We start from the raw sequence: 23,580 nt of genomic DNA, 5'->3' as shown, positions 1-23,580 counted from the left end.
AATGGACTTCTGGTGCAAGCCAGTTCTCCACACTGTATGCCTTCTACATTAATGAAGTTGGAGTTGATTACTAGTTTCTAGTTCCTTACTTGTATGAAGTTTTGCAAGTAAAATGAAAGCAGACTTAAAATTTATATCAGGTTGCAATTAAAAATTAGAACAGAACAATCACATACCACTTTTTTCTATATTTATGGCATTCTGCTGTTCAACATGAGTAATAAATTCCTCTAATAAAATTATTTTATGCAAATATTTGCAGGAAAAGAATTATCCCAGATTTATTCCCTCTTGCTCTGCTTTTAAATGTTTATTTTCATGAAGAGGAAAACACAAGAAATCATCGGAGAGATAATAATTTGTATAGATTGTGTTTTGTTCAGCTGAAAGATTTCGGTGCACAAACAGCAGCAGGCCCCTCTTACCCAAGATAAATAGAGAATAACAAGGTTTCTGTACCTCAGGATAAGCTTTTGGTGACCACAGAGTTATTTTATTGATTTACAGTTCAGGACCAAGGAGTAAGGAAAGAGATAGCAATAATGATAACCCAGTGCTAAATTGTTCATAAACAATCAGATTCTGGGTTGGGGTTTTGTGCATACCCTTGCTGTGATCTATTGAGATCCTTGACACACATCTTTACCATAAATCAAAACCTTTCATGATAGGAGACCATCACTGAAGGATTAAAACTTTCCATATGCACAAGGCAGTAGAGACCATGGCAAAGAAGGGCTTGTTGAACCATAGCAAGAAGTGCCATACATATTTTTTGTGCAAAATTATTATTAGAGGGAATGTTTTATCTTGAAGAGCAATGAATCCTGATCAAAGAGATAATATGTGAGTATTTTTAGACTTTATTTTAGATATATGATTATTTGTTAGATCTACATTCATTTCACTGGCTGAGGTCTCTTTTGAAGTTTTGCATAAACAAGGAACTAAAAACTAGTAATGCTTGTTCAGAGTTACTTTTAGGAGCAGCATATCTACAAGTGCAGAGCATCATAAATAAACAAACAAACAAACAAATAAATAAATAAATAAATAAATCTTTCTGAATTCCCTCCAAAGTAATATGCATTGGACTCTGGAGGTTTTAACTTGCAGATTTAATATAGTTAGAAATGAACATTGTGTAGAAACAGGACTCCTCTGGCACAAAATGAGTTCCTCCAGGTATGTCAGGCTCAGCCCAAGAACAACAATGAGACAGTCCAGTCCAGTATAGTTCCTTTATTAGCTTGTACCTAATAGACAGAATCTCGCCAGACTAAACCTATGCTAAAGCAGCTAGTGGCTATACCCCACTATATACTCATATATACTCAGCTTCTTCACCTTCTCATGGTCCTGCTGAGGGCTGAGGAAGCACTTGCTCAGGAATGTTCCCCCTCGCTCCTGATAACCTTGATCCTCCATTCCAGTATCCTCCTTGCACATGCCTTCCATTACATCGTAGTTCAGAATGACATACATAGTTGCTCTTCTTTTTTTTCCTTAGAAAACTATAAAGGTATGTGATAGATTGGTTCATCAGTACAGGGTACATACAACATCCAGAACCCATGTTTCAGTGACTGTTAGGGAAGATTGTAATATGGCAACTGAAATGGATATTAATGTTTTACTTTGTATAGCTTTATTATGATTTGTGTTTTAAATATTTTAAATAAATAAGTTTAATTTGATGTAAATATAAATTAGTGCTGGGGTAGGTGGCAAAAGAATGTGATTCCTTTATACAGCAGTCCTAGCAAATCAGATCAATGGCTAGGAATAATCATGGATATATGTTATCTCAAGGATCAAATACAATACATCTCCAAATACCAGTTGTCTGGAAACACAAGTAGGACAATGTTGTGTTTGTGGACTCAAATAAGAATCTGGTTGCTGTTGTTGGAGCAGGATGCTGGAAAAGAGAAGCTTTGATTTGATTCAGCTTTGCACTTCTAATGTTCACAGAGTACTATTAAAGTTTAACTTTTGTACACATATGAGTTTTACTGTTCTAAAATTTGCACAAAGAACAGTTTCATGTTATTAAGCTATTGTGCAGAACCTGAATCTTGCAAATCCCTCTTTTTTTAGGCGTCTTGATGCTGAACTTGGAAAATCTGTGGTGTATCAAGAAACCAATGGAGGTATGTCAGCAGAATAAAAATATGTGAGATAAAAGCCTACATACAGTCAGATAAACATTTTAAGATGCTATGGCATATGCAAGCTCATCCTGCTTTGTTACATTTAGAAACTCACACAAAAAAAAACCAACTACTTGACCAGACCAATCTAGTCTACATGAGTAATAATAATTTATTAAATTTGTTTGCCACCCAACTCTCAACGACTCTGGACAGCTTACAACAATCAAATTATAATAAAAACAATAAAACATAAAAGTTAAAGATGGCAAGCGTGATAAAACTCACTCTCCCTTGCCAAAGGCCTGGGTGAAGAGCCAGGTCTTCACGGTTTTTCTAAATAACAGCAGAGTGGGGGCATCCAGATCTTGGGGGGAACCTTGTTCAGGAGGGCGTGCACTGCCTGAGAAAAGGTGTGCTTCTGGGCACACCTGACATTGTTTAATCGGACGAACCTGGAGCATGCCAACCCTGCAGGATTGAATTGGATGGCAGATGGGCGGTCCCTAAAGTAACCAGGCCCTATGCCATGTAGGACCTTATAGGTAACAACCAGCACCTTGAATTGCACCCAGAAGCAAACTGGCAATCAGTGCAGCTCATGAAGCAGAAGTGTTACATGGGTATACCAAGGCATGCCCATTACTGCTCGCACCACTGCATTCTGGACCAGTTGAAGTTTCTGGGTGCAATTCAAGGGCAGCCCTGTGTTCAGCACATTGGAGTAGTCAAGTCACGAGGTGACTAGGGCATGAGTGACTGTGACCTCCAATCTAGAAAAGGGCGCAACTGGTGTACCAGATGGAGTTGTGCAAAGGCATTCTTGGCCACAGCTAACACCTCTTCAAGCAGGAGCTGCAAATCCAGGAAGGCCCCCAGATTGCATACCAGTCTTGAAGGGGGAAGTGCTACCCCATCCAAGATCAAAGATTGAATATCCCCAGATCTGGGTGACCGAAACCCCCACAGCCACAGTAGGTATAAACAAAACATCATACAAAAAACAGCATACATGTTTGAAATCTAAAGATAGTTTCTGTTTTTGAATCTATTCATTCTTCTCTGATTTTAAGACGGCCAGTGAGATTAGTCCTTTTTTGGTTATCTTGTTGCTTCCACAACATTTTGAAACAAAAACAATATTTCTATATTTTTTATATTTATGGCTGGGTAACTATTGAACTAGATTCATTTCTGCATGGTGAACTTCTTGTGCTATCTTTATTCTTATAAAATCTGCTATTATAGGCTTTACAGTGTATTTCTAAAAATAATATTTATAGGGGGAAGTGCTACCCCATCCAAGATCAAAGATGGAATATCCCCAGATCTGGGTGACCCAAACGCCCACAGCCGTTTTTATCATGTGTATAACCCCTGTTTTTCCAAGGATTCAAGGTTGTGTTTCCTACTCTTTTTATGTATGCAACAACCTTGTGAGATAAAGTAAACCTAAGAGAAAATGGATTTTACAATTGAGTGCAGATAGGAATCTCTACAGTCTCTAGTAGAAGAGCTGGAACATGAATTTTTCTATATCTGAGTTGCTATACAGGTAGTCTTTGCTTAACAACCACAATTGGGACTGGCAATTCCATTGCTGAGCGACATGGTTGTTAAACAAAACATCATGGGACTGTGACAGACTTACGACCTCACTTCCATTGTGGTTGTTAAGTGAATCACTTGTGGTTTTAAGTGAGACATCACATGACTACGACTTGGAATTCTATTGCCAGCTTTTCCATTGATTCTGCTTGTTGGAAGCTAGCTGTGAAGTGTGCAAATGGCGATCATATGACCACAGGGACACTGTAATGGTTGTAAATGTGAGGACCAGTTGTAAAGTTAGTTTTTCAGCATGATGGTAACTTCAAATGTTCACTAAACAGGACAGTTGTTAAACAAGGTCTTCCTGTATCTGCTACCAATATTTTAAATTCAAACTAGCAGTATCAGAACTTTTAAACTGAAGGTTTAAAACATTAGGGCTGTGCAGAGCTCTAGATTCAAAGGGCAAAATGTGATTTGGAACGTGCATGTAGCACCTGTTGGGAACACTTAAAGCAGCTGCATCTTTTCCTGGTCTTATGCCCAGCTGCAGAAGCAGACAACTATATTATGATGTTACTGTTGCTTATAAAAGTTGATAAATTGAGAAGAGATTAATATAGGAATTGAAAAATAATGGAAATAGCTGTCATTGCTGCACCTGGAGCAATGAGGTTTATATAGAGTAAATAATGTGTGCAGTTTTGCTTTGAGGGGATGGGAAATCTAGTGAGGTGGCTCCATTATTTTTAACATCCCTTTGCCTATTATTTTCTGTTTTAGTTTGTTTTTTAATATTTTTTATACTTTTTAATATATTTATTGACTGTTTTTTAACCCTGTTGTATGCCGCCCAGAGTTGCTTGAAAAAGCAAGATGGGTGGCTAATACATTGTGTAAATAAATAAATAATATCTGTGTTCTTGTGTTTCTCTACAGAAACAAGGGTTGAAATAAAAGAGTCAGTCAGAGGACAAGATGTATTCATTATTCAGACAATTCCCAGGTAAGGCTTTTGTAGATTGTCCTTGAACTGTGAAGGCTAAAATGCAGATTCTTGGATAAGTGAGCTGTCCTGTTGAGTTTATTGGTTCTGTGTGAGATTTCTTCTAACGATTAACAAATGTAAATACTCTTCTTCCAGCCCCATTACAATTTATCCTTGTTGCTAATAATTACTGTGATGTTAATAATTGTACTAGTTAACTTCTTCATCATTGTGGACTAAGACAACTTAGTTTGGCACTGAAAGTATTAATATGTGAAACCTGATGAAATTCCCTAGTTTGTGACTGTGTACCGAGAGAAAGGTTCTTATCTCTCTGGTCTTTTAAAGATCCTTGTTGGAGAGTGATTACTCTTTTATAAGTCCCATCAAAGCTAAAAGCTGCCAAAATATTGGTTCCTACTTGATAATTATGAATTGTAATTTAAAAGTGCAAACCAGAAGTTGTAAATGTATGAAATATTGTCTGTGAAATGCACAGTTATGATATGTAACAGTCACCTTTCCATAGCTTTTAAGTGGGGTGATAATAGTGGTTTTAGGTAATTTTTGGCTGCTTCCTTGATTACGAACAAAGCTTTCAGGTGTATAAAAGAGCATGATGAGCATGATGGAGGTAGAATATAACATGTGTTCAGACAAATGGAGGCTTATTTTCAAGGGGACATTTACACTGAAAAAAAGTAAAAGTGATTGGCTAAAATGGAAGCTGAGTCACTGATATGTTTTTGAGAACCAGAAGACTCCCAAGAGTGCCACATCTGATGATCAGGAAAGTTTTGTTCTTCAAGTGTGGCAGAATACAGAACAGTTTGGTAGCTGTGGCCTCAGAGGGAGTTATATATTTTTTTTCTTTTTCTTTTCTTTTTTCCCCCTGGAGAGGATTTAGTATTAGCAAATACATATCTCCAAGCAGTAGCTGAAGTGTAAATATTTTTAATCATCAAGACAGCATTGATATCTTTTTTTTTTTTTTAGCACAAAGTTAAGTCGTTTTCAGATCTTTAGGAAATCTTATCTAATTGCCAAACAGATAGAATATATTTGTTTTGGAATCTATGAATGCTTCAAAAGATTTGGGGAATGACCCCCACATATTTTTGTACATAAAAATTATGCCAGTGGCTGTTTTGTTTTGCAGTTGTTTCCCATGTCACTTAAAATAACAGAAACTTTAAAAGAAATTAAAGTCAGTTGGGTTAGGGAACAGATAGGACACGTCCAGGAGCACATTGGTGCCTACACAGTCTATCTCTGTCCTGGGGTGTCCTATTGGTTCAAATGCACAATGTACAAGTTAAGTGTATAGATTAATTGAATTGTATAAAAAATGTTATGTCATAGATTATGGTCTCAGATCTTGCCTGGGTATGCATTGCAAAAGTTTGCTAATGATTTACAAACTACTTTTCTAAACTGCTTATCTCCTGTACTCATATTCGTACACAGGAACTTCTGACAGGTTTCTGTAGAACCACAGGTTTCTTGTGTACATAGTTGGGAAAATATCAAGTTAAGATAAGATAGCCAACTATTTTGTTGTGGTGTTATTAAATGATTTTTAAAAATCTATTGTATTTCGATTGATAATAGCTGAAGTAATGTACCACATTGAATAATAATGTAGAAGTGTTGTTTATTTCAGATTAGCACAATATGTGAACCCAGCTATTGTGATTTGTAATCTAAAGCTTAGCTTTACGTATGAACTATTCAGCAAACCATGGTGTAATATAATGTGTAAATCTACAGTTGATTTTGTCTTGGCTACTGTAGGATTATGGGCAGAGGGATAACTGATAATTGATTTATATTTTCAATCTTTTCAGAGATGTGAACACTGCGGTAATGGAATTGTTGATTATGGCTTATGCACTGAAGACATCCTGTGCCAAAACCATCATTGGTGTAATTCCCTACTTCCCGTATAGCAAACAAAGCAAAATGAGGAAGAGAGGTTCAATAGTCTGTAAACTCCTTGCTTCCATGTTGGCTAAAGCAGGTAAATGGGCTAGTTAGAGGCAACATTGATTTTACTTCCCACAATTTGCCTTAGCAATGTTTGATCTGTCCCCAAACATGGTGACAAGAATAGCTGTTTTTGTTGAATTTTGTCTTCTACTGTAAGAATAGCTTGCTTTCTGCAGAAAAGCTACCAGAACAACTATTTAAAAAAATGTTTAGGGGAAGTCTGTAGGATTCATACTGATTTCTAATTCAAGCTTCAACAGATCACAACATCTGCCCTCAAACTATTACTGGAGCCTTCTGCCAGATGCTAACCATCACTTTAGCACCGTCATGGAAGTAATGGGAAGATAAAAATAGGAGATGAATAGCCTATATTAAGAGTTATCCAAGGAGGAACAAATAACTAAAGCAGCATTGTGCCAACAGAATGCATAAGCTCCATCCCTTTTGTACACACTTCATGATGCTGCGTGTAGATATGAAAGTGCTAACGCTTACTTTGCAATGGTGCAATGTTGATTTCATCATTTTGGCAAAAGTGCTGGATCCTATGGATGCCTCTGCCTATTTTCCACCCAATTCCTTAGAAGAAAGGAGGAATAAAGAAGAGATTAACCAGGTGTTTCAGAGTGTGTTGAGGCGGGAGCACCTGAGCATGATCTCTAAGGTCACAGAGTTCAGAGAGAGAAAAGTTATTCTGGACTTATTTATGTATTTAGGTATATTAACATTTTTAAATCACCTTATAACCAAAGCTGCTTAGCATACTGAACCTTGCAGCTAGTCCTATATGTTTTCTTAACAAAAGTGTTTTATATAACCTATAAAAACATCTGCTCCAAGCAGTATGTTTGCCTTGTATTTGTTACATGTTTTTGACTTTTAGATAGAGTCAAAGTCTAATAAGAGCCCATATTCTATGTACTATCTCATGACCCATGGCCATATTGGCTGAGAACTGTGAAATTTGCCATTCAGTGTATATGGAAACACTAATCAATTAATTGGGGAAAGTTACCATAACTTCTCATGCATTGTTTTGTTTAAAAGTATAACAGTGCTGGTATTTGACTTTTCTCTAAAGTTCAGAAGAGGTCAGCGAATAGAGAAATTATGGTGATATAATTGATCTGGGCAAGTAGGGGAGACTGGATATAAATACAAGGGACAATGGAGAGAAATAGAAAGTGAAACAAAAAAGTGAGCAGAGCAAGCTCCTCTAGTAATTAGAATCTGAGTCATACAGTCACAGTCTTTAAATTCCTTGCATTCTATTGGCTAAAATCTAATCTAATAACTTGCTATGTTATCCTATTTGAGAACACTTCAACGAAGTTCCCATGACAGACTGCATGGAGGCTAGGAAACAAACAGGAGAAATGTTAGATGTAGACAATCAGAAGAGAAGAGTTTATTTGTAGTTTACTTCATAAATGGCTGTTCAATCCTGATTGCAAAAAGCCTGGGAAGAAATGATTCAAAACATTCAAAGAGACTCCACCCCAGTGAACTCACTAGTAAATGAGGATTAGAAGTGTCTGTCATAGATTCCAAGATTCTGTACTTTACCCTAATCTTTGTATTAAAAATATTTTACAAAAGCCTCTGTAATTTTTCCTTCCTTGTTTATGCCGTGCTGTGATATTTCCTATACTTGTGTTTAAGAAAGGCAGATGCACAAAATGCAAACGGTTCAGCTGTTCCTTTTTTATCAGTAATGCAAAAAGCTACTAGTGGTTATTCTGTTAGTATATCATGAGAAAAATATCCTTCAAGTATCCACAGTTAATTGAACTGGAGCTAGTTCATTTCTTAATGACTTCATCAATATTGATCTGCTTGCTTGGAACTAAGATCATTATTCCATTTTCTTTTTAAAATTAATTTGAAAAAGTTTTGATTAAAATATGCTTTATTTGTTTCTTATAGTATGCATCTTCCTCCTTCTTGAAACACTGAAGAATGTGTATTCAGGTTATATCACACTAGGAATGCATTTTTAGTAAAAAATTATGATAATGAAATGACTAAATGTAATTTTAAACATTAAAATGAGATTTCCTGCCTTGTAATTCAAGTCCATCCTGATAGCAAGCATCTTGGTTTATTCCAACTTGAATAATTAGATATCCATCTGGAATTATTTTAATTTCTTGACTATGTGAGATTATTTAAATCTAAAAGCATATGTGAAAAGCATAATATGACTAATCTCATTTCATATTTAACCCCTTTAATGATGTTTTATGTTTGTTTGGTTTTTAGGTTTAAGCCACATAATCACTATGGATCTTCATCAGAAAGAAATACAGGGCTTTTTTAGCTTTCCCGTTGATAACTTGAGAGCATCGCCTTTCTTGCTTCAGTATATACAAGAAGAGGTAAAGTGATTTTGATCTCTCAATAGTCATAACATTTGTCCTATTAGAAGATAGTGTTCTCATATCTATATTATCTCATATCTATCTGAGGCAGTATAAATAATGAAAAACAATTTTTTGAGTGCTGGGTATTGTTACACACGCTCCCAGGTTTATTTTATGGTCATTCACTCACACACATGCAGCCTGTCAAGGCATGCAGATCTTGCAGCCTCCCTTGCTTTCTACTTGGGTTTTCCAGATAGGTGTGTCTAGAACTTAGGAGACACGCAGCTCTGGTCAACAACCGAAAAATAAACTAGGAACACACGGAAATCATTTTCAACCAAACACTGAGGCATGTCAAGTTCTGATGCAATAAATGGAGACATAATGAATTCAAAATGGCAGCAAAACTTTACTGGATATATGTACATTTGTTCTCTCACACACACTCATCCCCACTTACCCACATCCTTCTCAATTAAGCTGCCAGGCACTAGCTAAACAGACTATAGCTGCCAAGTCTGGATCCAGGACGACTCAAAGAGTGGGCGGGCTTCAGGGCCCCTTTAATCCCCCAAAGCTTTTGCTTTGTTGATTCACAAGAGTGGTAGCTGTCAGTGGGGTGGGGGAGTCCATGTGTTCAGCCCCTGGCCTCCCTTGTCTGTCTTCTGGTAACATTTCTCCTCTGATCCGTAACAGTTTGGTTCCTTCTTACCTACCTCCTGAAGGGATCTTTTTGACAAGATTCCTGGCTCTTGTCCTCCGTGTGTACATGGCTGCTCTGTTTTTAGGTTATGTCATCTTCAGCCTAGTCTCACATTCTCACACAACCCAGTTTCATGTTCTCACAGTGTAATAGGGAATCCCCCCACCTCCATTTAATGTACCTCTTGATGCATCCTTTAGATAGTAGTTAAAAAAAAGCAACAAAGAAAAATAATGGGGATTTTTAGGTATGAGATGGATTAGCAAAAGAAGGAAGAAGCTCTTGTTGCCTTCCTCAGTAGTTATTGGAAATTGTGTAATACAAATACTACATGTTGGCTGTGTTCAGCCGTAATGTTAAGGCAGATTTTTTTTAAACTATGATTTTCTGAATAAGCTGTGTTGTCCTTGTTTGCACTTAATCGTAAATCAGTTTGAATCTATTCTCTGACTCATGATGCCTGTTTTTATTTTATTTCAGGAACCCCCTATATTAATAATATAAGATGTTTAGTAAAGTTGAGGGAGATTTGGCCACTTCAGTGTAATATAAAAACCTGAATCTCTCCACCATCTCTAACACTTCCTTTCCAAAAACAATTGCCCTTTGTAGAATGTAACTGAGCCCAGATGCTGTGCAGCACAGTATTTGTGCAAAGATGCTGTGCAGTTCATAGAGTTTGAGAGCAAAGCCAGAACAGATATGAGACAAGGATTCACAGTTAGCAACTGCAGAGTTGGGAGTAATGCTAAGCTTAACCTTCCCTTCTTCCCCATATTTCATTGATTGTGTGTGTGTGCGCTTGGCCCTAAATCAAGAACAGTTAAATAAAAAGGAAATGTAATTATTTTGTAGTAGTGCATCCAGCACCTATTTTGTAGTAGTGCATTCAGCATCTATTTAAAGATTAAATAGGGACTACATATGGGAGTATGGTAGTCTATAAACAAATTTTTCCCAGTCACATAATAATAAATAATTATTTGTAAAACAATTGATTTCAGAGCCAAACTGCTTTAAAATCGAAGACCTGCTCTCTTTTTTTCAGATTCCTGATTATAGGAATGCAGTTATTGTAGCCAAGAGTCCTGATGCTGCTAAGAGGTAACTACACTTATTTAGATATGATATGCATATTACAAAATATTAGATATGAATATTACAAAAATTCCTAACTGCAAAATTCAGCCTAGTAGGGCTGTACAGAGATCAAAATTCGAAGAGCAAAATGTAATTGAGAACACATATAGACATTGTTGTTGCAACTGTTAGGAATATATTAAAGCAGCTATTTTCCTGGGATTGAAAGGCTTCTGCTTGTACTATCTCTGAAAAAGATATGAGTATTCCTGAGAATCATTATGTACTCATCTACTCACATTTTCAAATTATATTTTTCTCTTCAGATTTGAATGTATGCACAACTCTAGAAGATGGGTCTGTGTGCAAATAACTGTTTGGGACTTCCAACTTTTACTTCTCCAGCTAATGCCCCCCAAAATGGATCCCTGCTAAGTGAAATTAAATGAATATGTATTGAACCCCTTATAGGATAGAGATTTTTGATTAAGATCACCAAGTTAAAAGCTTAGATTATCTTTTATGCATAGGATAGTAGGTAAATTAATAGCTAACAAAAGCTCCCTGGAAGCCAAATAAGACATTCTTCACAAATGAAAACACATGCATTCATGAATGCTTGAAGGAACTTCAGTGGGTGGTTGTGGATTGGAAGGCATTGTGCTCTGAAGTATTTTTCAATTAATATATACTTAATAGAAAAAATATGCTTAATGGAAAAAAAATCCAAGGGCTGATAAGCATCAGTAGTAAAAGGAAGTATAATTTTGCTTTTCATCAATAATTGATGAAAAAGCATACACAGACATTTTTCCAAGGCTTGATCTTGAAGAATGAACAAATGAATTTATGTTTAGGGCTTCTCAGAAAGTCTTGCGTTGCAGTAATATTTGGTTCATGCTTACATAGGGCCCAGTCTTATGCTGAGCGATTGCGGCTAGGCCTGGCAGTTATCCACGGAGAGGCTCAGTGCACAGAGCAAGACATGGATGATGGACGGCACTCTCCTCCGACAGTAAAAAATACTACAGTGTGCACTGGACTGGAGCTGCCCTGTATGTTGTTATATTTTTCTATATTTGCTTGTACACAATAGCTTGTCAAAATGCATAGTAGCAATTGAATGAGCATGTCTTCAGAAGATTGTGTAATGCATCAAGGGATAATCTGAAATCTGCTATATTTGGCTAAACAGTCAAGTTGTCAGGCATAGAGTTTATCTGTATTTACATTGCACTACTTCATGCTGAAAGTGGGGATTTATATAATGAGATGTTTCTCAGTGTAAAACCATCACATTCTACATATATAGAAATAGCATACTGAGGAATAGGATTCAAATAATATTTATCATTTCTTTTTGGTTTTCTCTGTGCATAGAAAAACCTCTACAGTGGAATCCTTTATAAAATCAGTGAGTATTGATTCCACTCTAATACAGTCCCCAAAAATATTTTCTGCCTCAGAAAAGAGTGGGCCAAAGAGGGTAGGATTCAAATTTAAAACTGCATACAGTTCTGAAACACAGAATTTTCTAATCTGTGGACCCTTCTGAATCTGGGGTCATCATTCATATCTTTTGCTGTATTTAATGGTATGGAAAAATATTTCATTACATCTTTATTGGGATTCCCTTCATGTGGAATAACTTGGCCCCCGAAATGAGAGCAGCTCGTTTGCTCAATCCCTCCCTTCTATTATTTTAGCAACTAGTAAATAATGGCCTGTTCCATCAAGCTTTTGGTACTAAGGAAGGAGGAGAACTAATAGTACTGAGATGAGTGATATTTGCTGGGGTATGAGGACTTATTGTATTTATTGTATATTTTCATACCTCAATTTATAATTTTATTGGGTTTTGTTATTAATGCAGTAGTTTTACTCTTTTGGGACTGGTAAGCTGCTTCGATCTGTTGAACTAACATTGAAGTAGCAGCAATTAATTATTAATGAATAGTTTTCTGTGTGAGATGAGGATATAACAGATTTAAAAAAAAATCTGTTCAACCGTGTCCAATTCTGAGACTGCCTGGACAAGTTCCTGCAGTTTTCTTGGCAAGTTTTTTCAGAAGTGCTTTGCCATTGCCTCCTTCCAAGGGCTGAGAGAAAGTGACTGGCCCAAGGTCACTCATCTGGCTTTGTGCCTAGGCGGGACTAGAGCTCACCGTCTCCCACTCTCTAGCCTGATGCCTTAACCACTACACCAAACTGGCTGTAATATAAATAAACAATGCTATATGGACATACGGATATAAATTATATATGGATATAAATAATCAATGCTATAAAAATGAACAAATAAATGAATGGCAAATTGAAAGGATGAGGGGTAGCATTAATAGATGCTTATGGTCTCTGAAGCCCCATCACACAGTGCTATACATCCTTTCCAGAGTGTTTCTCAGTTGTGTAATTGCAGCAAAAGTTCTGGAAGTGAACTTGAAAGAGCACCACACTGAACCATAGCTTGGCTAGTTTGGTTTTATCTTACTGTATTGTATAACCCACATGCTGTGGTTTGTATACCATGATTTATGGCTTAGCACGTTATGTGAATCCAACAGGTATGGGTCTGTGGTTTAGTACAATATGTGAATCAGGTCAAAGAACAATAGTAGCAAGGAAATAACCCTTTTATTTGTCTCCACATACATACATGTTTAGTTAAAAGAGTGATATAAAAATAACATTCTGTATTGCTAGTGATATAAAAATAGCATGGAAATTTAAAAGTTATCCATGGCAGGTTACAGTTGTTCTTGTCTCAGTGAAGACAAGTAGACATGAAGGTTATTAAAAGTGATTGGTTACTTCTCCTTCTTTAAGATATAACAAGATGAAGTGATTTTCTATCCCCAACTAAGACAGAGCTAAGGCATTAGAAAGCTTCAACATGTACATGTACACATGTGCTCTTCCTTCAAATATACCGATATCTGGCTGGGTAAAAGCAGTTGAAGTGATTGAGATCCTTTTGGTTTACTTTTTTGTTTTTGTTTTGTCTTTGCTTTGTTTCTGCCACCTTTCATGATTGGTTATGAAAATTGAAGTTCTATTTTCATATGAATCCAGGATGGCTACATTTTAAAAGCAAAAACAAGTGTTGTGAGAGGGCTATCAAATATGGAGATAGTTCTTCCCTGTTGGATGTTTGCATGGAGGAAGTTGTTTCATGCACCTCTTATATACAGTGTTCCTGATCAAACAGACATAATCCATTTCATCTACATTTGACAAAAATGCCTTCTATGATCTCTCAGGTTTCATTAAGGCAGGCCTTATCTTTTATCTAACATTCTGGCACATTGCTGCCTGAGCTAAACTATAATGCCCTGGAAACAGGCAAAATGTAACTGGTTAGTTGGGTTATCACATGATGTACTTGAATGACCAATTATTAATGCTGACACACTACTTGCATTTATAATGGCAACCTTGAGAAATGTTCCAAGAGCTTTCTTTAGAATAGGGATTACAGTCTTATCCAAGCACTCGATATGTTTCACTAGTGAAACTGCAGTGTTACTGAATTCACTTTGTTCAGAAAAAGCTTACATTCCTGGGCTTTCTTCCTAACATTAATAGGTTTCTACACTGAAGAAAAATCTTTTCTTACTTGTATTGTATTGAAATGAGTAAAGGAGAAATAAATTAGCCCCACTGATTTCTTTTTAGCATTTTTTTTCAGAACACATATAATTCACCCCCCCCCCAAATATTAGGTGAACAAAGGTATGTTTCTTTTTTCTTCAGATATAATTTCTCAAGTAAAAGATAATATTTCTAAAAACTGGGTAGATGCGCATCCCTTGAGTATTGTTCCATGTTTTTAAGTACATATTGTAATAAGTCAAGAAATGTGTATAATTACTACTGTTACCATTTTGATTTCCATTGCAATATAATCAGCTGAAATTTAATAGCAAATAATTTGCTTCTATTCTTGGGGTTGGAAGATTATGAATGAAGTAGCATTTACCAGTAAAATATTAGTAAATTTCTGTTTGGCAACTCATTGTCTTTTTAAGTGGTAGGTAGTCATCCATTTATTGTAAACAGAAATGCTAAATTTGTGGAAGCTAGTTTGCATTTGGGTTTGTTTGCAATAAAAATATTTACTTAAGGTTACAACCCAAAATGGACATGGTGAACTCACTTCCAAGTATCCACTGAAGCAGAATTAATCTGCCTGCATAAGTGCTGACTACAGTAATAATCATGTTGAATGAAATCACATTTGGGATGGTACAATATTGGCTACTTTACTACGTACCTGGATTATTTTGTCTGATTTCTTAACATTTAGCAGTGACCACAAGTCTGTGTATTTGATTCCAACTGTTTCATTTCAACCTTTGGTTGCAATGTTTTAAAATGTTAGGCAGACCAACTAATGTTCAGGGTATTTGGGGTTTTAAATAGAAAAGTACTTATCTCATGTAGAGAACTTGTAATATATTATCTAAGTATGTGTGCAGTTGCATTAATTCAGATAAAATTGGTTCTATTTGGCAAAGGATTGTAACCAATAAGGAAGTAATTTAAGCTATCTGTCTAGGTGATGCAGAATGAACACTAGCCTGTCATACGTGAGGTTTATGCTAAGCATTAATTTACAAAGCAAGCAAGAACATGTATATATACTGTACAATAAATATATCGTTCTGATTTTTTTCCTACTATAGTGATGATGGCCAAAGAGAAACCACCCATAACAGTAGTTGGAGATGTTGGAGGTAGAATTGCCATAATTGTGGTAAGGAATCAAAAGACCAGAGACTGAATGGGAATTTCTTCAGTTTTAACTCAGCTTAATCATTTATGCTTAAATATAGCTGGGATTTTAGTTCTGGGCTCAAAGCCAGTGTTGATTATGCTGACAAGTAGTGATGCAATATCCACTTCTTCCACTTTTTCTGTGCTTAAATATAGATGTTCTACATCATCTACACCATCCTATTTGTTATAGGACCTTCTATTAATGGTTTCTGATATCTATATATTTTAATAAATGTGCAAAGAAAACCCAACTCTAAAGGGTTATCAGTATAGAGTCTTCCTATTCTGAAGGAATGACTAAGTGATGGATTTGACTTTAAGTCTTACTAAGTTTACATAATACTCTATATTACAGTAGCAAGTTTCAGCAGGATAGATTTTAATCTCTTCTTTAATTATAACAGGAATTTGGTATGTTGTTTCATTATTTTAGTAAATTCAGTGGTACTATAGCTAAGTCTGGTTTCCTGACAGTATGTATGTCAGGTGACAGAACCTTGTATAAAAGTTTCCCATAGTATGAAGGCACCATATGAAAATTTGGTGACCTTTTCAGAAGATATTACAGAGATTCCAGGTGGTCTACAACATATTATATCTGTAAGCCTGGGCAGCTATTTTCTAAACCTAACCTTGGGAGAGAGATAACCAAACTAACAATGCAGTCAAAGTTAATTTTGGTTCTTTGAAGATTATCGGAATGATTTTTCCAAACAGACTTTCAGGTATCTTTGATGGAAAAAAATACCTTAGATATCATTGTAGTTACTAAAGTGCTATCTTAAGAGGCAGTCTTATATTGTGCTGATATAAAATGCTTGTTAAAATACCTATAGATGAAAAAAAATGAATATGCTTACATACTTTCATTTCTTCAGATCTTTCTGAATTTACATTAGTGCTAAAGCATTTGAGGTAGGAGTATAGTTCCTTTTTATCAGTAACTTCCACAGTTTAATTGGGATATGCTTTCCTTCTCAGGATGACATAATTGATGATGTTGAAAGTTTTGTGGCAGCTGCAGAAATCCTGAAAGAGCGTGGTGCTTACAAGATCTTTATCATGGCTACTCATGGTCTCTTGTCTGCTGATGCCCCACGTTTAATTGAAGAGTCCTCAATTGATGAGGCAAGTTTCTGTAGGCAATGGATTAATTCTTCAATTTCTTTTTTTTTCCCCCCAAAAGAAAGAACAAAAAACAAAACTAGAACCAAAAAGCTCCCTAAAATCAAAGAACATATTTTGGGGGGGAAATCTAATTGAGTGTGTGCATGTGTGTATGTATATGTAATACACAGTAAGTCCATGCAAAGCACTTGAAAGAGATGAAGCCTTTTCAAGGCTCATGCAACTGTTTCAATTCAATTCAGTTCAACTGTTCCCAGTTGTCTCTGCCTATAGGTGTGTACGCCTAGCCACTTTGCTTCACTGGCAGTTCTGGTAAAAGTGTTGTCTGCAGCTGTGTTTTGAGCCTCTTGCCTAAAGAGTCCTGGTTTTGAAATATCCAGTAATTATGAGCAAATTGGCAGATTTCAATGTGTAGAGTACACAGCTACTGCATGTATTCAAAACCCATAGAGAAATTCTAACAGTTTAGTTTCTACTTGTATCCACCTCGTTCTGCCCTTTCTATAGCAAATAATCTGTGGCAGAGAGAAGGTTTTCTTGGGTTAAAGGGATAAGTTGAAAGTGGAGACTAAATGTCATTAGTCTGTCCTTTCAGAAAAAGTAATGGTTGGAAACAAAAGGTTCAGACAGGAAATCTCCTATTTAAAAATGTGTATCTTCCTATTGTGCTCTAAGGTCCCTGCTTTTCTCCTTTTCAATACAGTTTGTTCTCCATGTAGCCATAATTCAGTGCTGAATGTTTCCAGACTATGGAAATACAATGCTCTCCTTTGGTACCTTCCTGTCCAAATAATCTGTCCTTTCTGACCTTCATTTAATTTTCCTCACCAAAAGAAATGTTGTTCCTCCCAGTTGTCTTTCTCTCTGAGTTAATGGCGGGGGGGGGAGGAGGAAGATGTGGTTGCCAGTGGCAGCAGTCAGATGCATTTCTTCAAGTAGGAAATACAACAGAGCAGGACAGAGGGTGTATAGTGGTACATTTTGTCTACCAACTTTAAAGTTATCTACATATAAAGCTATATGTCAGATGTTGTAGAAAATTATAGAGTTGAGAGAGAACATTAGCCCTATGAAAGTAAAGAGTGCCACGCTGCTATACTAAGGTGCCAGCAGTTGAGCAGTAGAGACTATAATTACCACTCTTTGGTCAGGATAAATTGTTCCTTTTTCAAGGAAATACATACTGAAGAGGTTTTTTTTTTTTTAATTGTCATTTCACAAACTACAACATATATAAAATGCACTAAACCTTTCCAGATTTATTTTACCCTTGTTTAAGTGCATGGTGGCCCAGTCTGTATCAGGGCTATCATGTCTATGGAGGAGGGTGTCAGATCAAATTCATGTTTTGTAAACTGAGTATTTTACCCTTTACTTCTGTTTGCAGCAGTGACAATACCATTGGTGATCCAACTGATAGATTTCCTTTCTGTTGTTATGTCGAAAACAAATTCAGTTTTAATTTTCTGTGTCTTACAGTAATTCTATTAACAGCATTTCATACTATGCAAGGGACATCACAAATATTTGAACCTAAAATCTGGCTATAGTTCCTTCTTATATGATGAAATCTTAAATACACCAATAGACTTAATTCCCACTGATAATCCCAAACAGCTCCTAGCTTGATTTTTTCTTAGATAATATTCTTCATGGATTGATTCCAAATAGATATTTTAGCCCTGTTTTCTGATGCTGTTTTCTTTTCCTATACTTTGATAGGTTGTGGTCACCAATACAGTTCCTCATGAAGTACAAAAACTGCAGTGTCCCAAGATAAAGACTGTGGACATCAGCTTGATCCTCTCTGAAGCTATCCGCCGAATCCATAATGGAGAGTCTATGGCTTACCTCTTCCGTAATATTACCATGGATGATTAAATTTATTTTTTGTCATTCTGCCATTTGTTTCCCCAAAGAGAAGGGAAAATAATATGTGCATGAGACAAGAGTGCCATAAAGTTGATAGTGTATTTTTTTTAATATTATAATGGGGCTGAGTATTTTGAGCTGAGTTTCACTAATCCTGCGTGGAGACTGGAGCAGGATGCAGAGAGGCATTGGAATATGTTGTTAAACTGTTTGAATGATACTAGCTGTGGCTTTTTGCTCTTGTTACATCTTGTGTATCATGAGAGGCAACTGGGGGATGACCTTAAAGGCTGAGATTTACTCTACATGCATATCTTCAAGTTGCATGAAAGAAAGCATATTTTTCTTGCACTGCTGCAATGCCTTCTTGCCATCTTTGGAACCATTTTTAATGCAATGGTAGGAGCAATGTTTCCTTTTGTGAAATGATTGCTAATTCATTCATTTTCATCAACACTAGCATAGTATGATGCTATCTGGTTCCAAAGTTGTGGTAAAAAGTAGAATGTGCTACCTCTTTTTTTTTACAGAAAACTATGCCTGCCTAGCTGCTTGAAAGAGAAGTATAGCAATTCTACATATAACGGTTGCTATAGTTTGTGCTAAAATATAACGTTATAGTTCAGTGGGATTTGTATGGTGTGTTTGTGCATGGCACAAGATGGGATATTTTAGTTAGAAAATATGGAGAAATCAATGCAGTCCTATCTTACACCATACATAACTCTACTCTCTGATACAGAATGGTTAACCTAGTAAAATGCACTCTGATTTTTAAAGCACTCAGTTAGCAATTACACTCACTGCAGTATTTTACCATTAAGGCCTTTGCTGGGATGACTGAGCCTATTTTGCAGTGCAGTGATTCTTGAGCATTTTATTAGATGTTAGCTTCTGGCTTGGAAGTGAAACTACCTACTTCCATACAGTTTCCTTTTCTCCCCTGGCACGTGTTCCTAGGATGCCAAAGTTTCATCCCTAGAATTTCTGCAACTCTCTCACAGAGGTCTCTTTGTGCTTGGAATTTGCTTGTTTAATCCCTGCATATCTTCAGAGTTTCAATACAGAAAACTAGATTTTAATGTCAGATCTATTCCAAGTTTTTTTTAATTAAGACTGAATTGCACATATGGTAGCAAAAGAGCAGCATGTTTTCCGCATTCCATTGAATAGATCTTGAATTTTCTAAAATACAAGGGCATTACTTTCTTCAGAAAAGTTCACGAAGCCACCCATCATTAAAGCTATTTTATTTCAACTTCTGTTTTATTTGAAAAAAGTCTAAGCCATACTTACCTGCATAGACCAACAACCCAAACCTGCTGTTGCAATAGATTGGGTGCAGGTAATAGGAAGGTAAGAAGTGAGATTGAGGAAAAAGATAGCCTAGCCTGATGCTATCTGCAGATGGAGCCTAAGCTAGGCCAAATTTTATTCAGCTCCTTTAATCTATAGTTTTTTTTATTGGCTTTGTTTTGCTTCTTTTGGGGTTCATGGGTTCTTATATCTGCTCCAATATCCTGTACCTTTTGACGCTTTAATTGGAGATATTGTATTGGGACTGTTTTTCTCCCAGTCACTATTTTGACATGCATTGGAGGAAAAAAACACATGCTGAGACCTTGCCACAGTTCTTCAATTTCCTAGTATTTCTTGTCTTGCTGCTCTTCTAGCCAGTCAGAGCAGTCCCTCCATATTCATTTTGGCTTCTTCAACTTGTTCAGTTTTTTTTTTCCTATTTGCTATTATCTGTTTTTTCTCTTTAGCAAATTTCCCTTTTTACTTGTGTTCTTTGGCAGATTTGATCACTACAAGAAATGCCTAAAATAAGGTACCTGGTCCAGCATGTAATGATTAAAATAGCGGGAAGACTTGTCTTCTAGAAATTCTTGATGTATTTTTGCATCTTTTCTTATTAATAATGTTATTACATCAAAAATCTAAGAAGTGCAGATGCAACCCTCATTTTTTGTCATAGCCCAGATGGCTCATTTGCTCATACAGCTCTTTATATCTCAGCCCCTTAGATAAAACATTTCTCAGTCATATTGACCGTATTGAAGCCGAATACTGAATATTCTATTCTGTTTTGACAGAATTTTACAAGTATTGCTCTGAGTATTTAATGCCAGGCAGGGTATAAATGAATTGCTTATTATTTCATTAATACTATTATTAATTATCCCATTATTATTGTTATTACTATTTCATTAACACTGTTAATCACTTAATGATATTATAGCATCTTATATATTTCTGCCTGAATCTTCATGACCATGGAAATATTGTTCAGTTCTTTACAATTATAGATCATGTATCTTACTCTCATATTCCTGCTTTAAAGGAACAGGAAGAAAAATATTCTTTGTCACAGGCAACCTAGTCCCAAAACATACAAGTAAATATGAGGCTAAAGAGCATTTAATTAACTAATCTATACCAAAAGCACAGCTGTAGCAGTGGTCAACAGTGAATAACAGAATGCTGAAAGTACAGAAAGAACTGTTACCCCAGGTTCACAAGCAATATATGCTGGCACAACTAATGGAGTTTAAGTGCCTTAACTGTGGAATGGTTATTCTAATTCACATCAGTGATTGCCAGAACAGATCAGGCATGATCTTCCAGATAGATTAACCAAGAACAACTCATGTTGAGTCTCTCAGATTGTCTCACTGCATGAGTTATCAAAAATATAGATAATATAGATAAGTTGATGTAGCATCCTTTCTTCATTTATTGTTAGGAAAAAGGAACTCTTCTTAATTTCCCTTACATTTTCTCCACACATCAAAGCATATTTAAATATCTTTCAATCCATATTAGAGACAAAGAAGGCTTTAAGTCCAAGAAAGGTCTTGGCTGTTCAGCAAGCCAAGTCCCTTTGTTTATATGTGCCAGCATGCAACTTAGCTACCTTTTGGTCTCATACTGACTGCAGAGATATATGTAAGTCTGGACATGGGGACATCTTGTTGTTTGAGTCTGGTTAACAAATAAGAGCCTTCTGAGATAAAAAGCAATATTTTGAGATAGTCTCATAAATCATAAATGCTGAGTGTTTGAGAAAAGCCATGTTTAACCCATTACTGTGATTTTCATGGGTGGTGCTTGGGTTCAAAGTTCAAAACATTTATATTAACTGTACTTTTTAAGGGTAAATAGATTTGGCTGAACTGTAGGTGAAGTCCACAGTGTGATTTCTCTTCTAAACTCAAGCAAGTGGAGATTTATGCTGCATGTGAATTACCAGTTTTACAACAATCAAAGCCATCCATATATATTCTTGAGGAGTAAAAATAAAGATCTATGCAATGTTATACTGCAGCATTAAAACAATATTTGGGATTTTGATCTGCTTTAAGCAAATTGGCAGGGCCATGAAGTCCAGGTCACAGGATCCAGGGGAAGAGTGATGACTGATTAGGATTAAAGTAACGTAAACAAGTCAGGCATGGCATTTATCTTTTGTGTGATAGTATAAATATGTCCTCATTAAGCACAGAAATCTATTTGCTTTTAAACTGGCGGGACTTATTTTTATCTTGGTCTTAAATAAAGATAAATAAGGAATGCCTCTCCTGTTACATCACCCTGAATTTATGGGAAGATTCTGTCTCTTATTAAGTTATCTTTTGAACCAACTCTTTTGTTAGTTCATGGCTTTTTAAGGAGCTTGCTTTTAGATGTCATAATTCTCCCGTAATATTGGAGACCTCAAACTCTTACAGCAACCACATCTTCTGTTTATGATTTTGTCTTTCCTGATATCTCCTTCCTAAAATTTTATTGTGGAGTCCTTGGGGTTCTCTGAGCTTGGTTCTTTTCTTGCAAATGTTTCATTACCCGGTTAGGTAACATCTTCAGTGCTACAATGGGATGGGGTTTGCTCTCTATGTGCTGTGGCCTGCCTTGCCAGTGCTGGTGGGGGTGGGGGGTTTGTTTTTGTTTTCCTCCTCTGACCATTAACAGCATCTTCAAAGGAATAAAATTCACCAGAGAGGAAGAAAACAACAACATGCTACCCTTCCTGGATATCCTCATCAGCAGAGGAAAGAACAGGAAATTAGAAACCCAAGTTCATCAGAAGACAACCCACACCAATCAAGTACTCCATTACCAAAGTAACAACCCAACCTCCCACAAGAGGAGCTGTGTAAGAACATTATTCAAGCGAGCACAAACGCATTGCAGCAACCCAGAACAGCAGAAAAAGGAAAAAGACCACCTATACAACATCTTCCAACAAAATGGATATCCACGCAATTTTATCAAAAAGTGCCTGACCACTTAACCTACTAGAACACAACCTACACAAGCTATGAAAAGGATCACACTGCCGTACATCAGAAACGTCTCAGAAACCACCAACAGACTTACAACCATATGGCATCTCTGTAGCACACAAACCAACAAAATCACTCCAAAATACCCTAAGTAAACCAAAAGACCCAGTAGCCCAAGAAGAAAAAGCAGGCGTCATCTACAACATACAGTGTAAGGACTGTAACAAACAATATGTAGGACAGACAGGCAGAAGACTATCAGAGTGTATCCACGAGCACCAACTAGCAGTCAGAAGACATGATGAAAATTCCTTAATCTCACAGCAGATGGACAGACTCAACCATAGTTTTAACTGGGAAACTCTCAGCATTTTAGACCAAGCCAAATCCAGATATGCAAGAGAATTCTTGGAAGCCTGGTATTCAGACAAGGCAGCAATTAACAGACACATAGAGATAAACAGCATCTACATACTATTCAAAATAGACAAAAGACCAGAAGATCTCACCAGCAATCAATCACCAGCAATCATCACCCAGATAAGCAAACACCAAGCACACAATCAAGCAGCAAACATGTTAATCAAAGAACCAGCAGAGGAGCAAAACAAAACCCCCACCCTTACCAGCACTGGCAAGGCAGGCCACAGCACATAAATAGAGAGCAAACCCCATCCCATTT

General features: G+C 36.4%; 1 protein-coding gene across 4 annotated transcripts in view; it reads left to right on the top strand.

Annotated features, from left to right (window-relative positions):
* Window positions 1–23,580, top strand: part of PRPSAP1 (phosphoribosyl pyrophosphate synthetase associated protein 1) — a 27,250-nt gene extending 3,670 nt beyond the window's left edge. For all 4 annotated transcript variants that reach the window (XM_025166065.2, XM_025166064.2, XM_007427228.4 and 1 more), the window contains 9 exons: window positions 2,101–2,153; window positions 4,644–4,710; window positions 6,540–6,712; window positions 8,947–9,062; window positions 10,802–10,857; window positions 11,743–11,888; window positions 15,519–15,589; window positions 16,594–16,740; window positions 18,463–23,580. In XM_025166065.2, the coding sequence (XP_025021833.1) occupies window positions 2,101–2,153; window positions 4,644–4,710; window positions 6,540–6,712; window positions 8,947–9,062; window positions 10,802–10,857; window positions 11,743–11,888; window positions 15,519–15,589; window positions 16,594–16,740; window positions 18,463–18,621 (988 nt within the window). In that variant the 3' untranslated portion in view covers window positions 18,622–23,580. The remainder of the gene's footprint in view (window positions 1–2,100; window positions 2,154–4,643; window positions 4,711–6,539; window positions 6,713–8,946; window positions 9,063–10,801; window positions 10,858–11,742; window positions 11,889–15,518; window positions 15,590–16,593; window positions 16,741–18,462) is intronic.

This window comes from Python bivittatus, unplaced genomic scaffold, assembly GCF_059951505.1.
Source record: "Python bivittatus isolate LINGU-HERP-01145 unplaced genomic scaffold, Pbiv_v1 ctg000080_np1212, whole genome shotgun sequence".
Taxonomy (NCBI): Eukaryota; Metazoa; Chordata; class Lepidosauria; order Squamata; family Pythonidae; genus Python; species Python bivittatus.
This window is presented reverse-complemented; position numbering and strand designations above follow the sequence as displayed.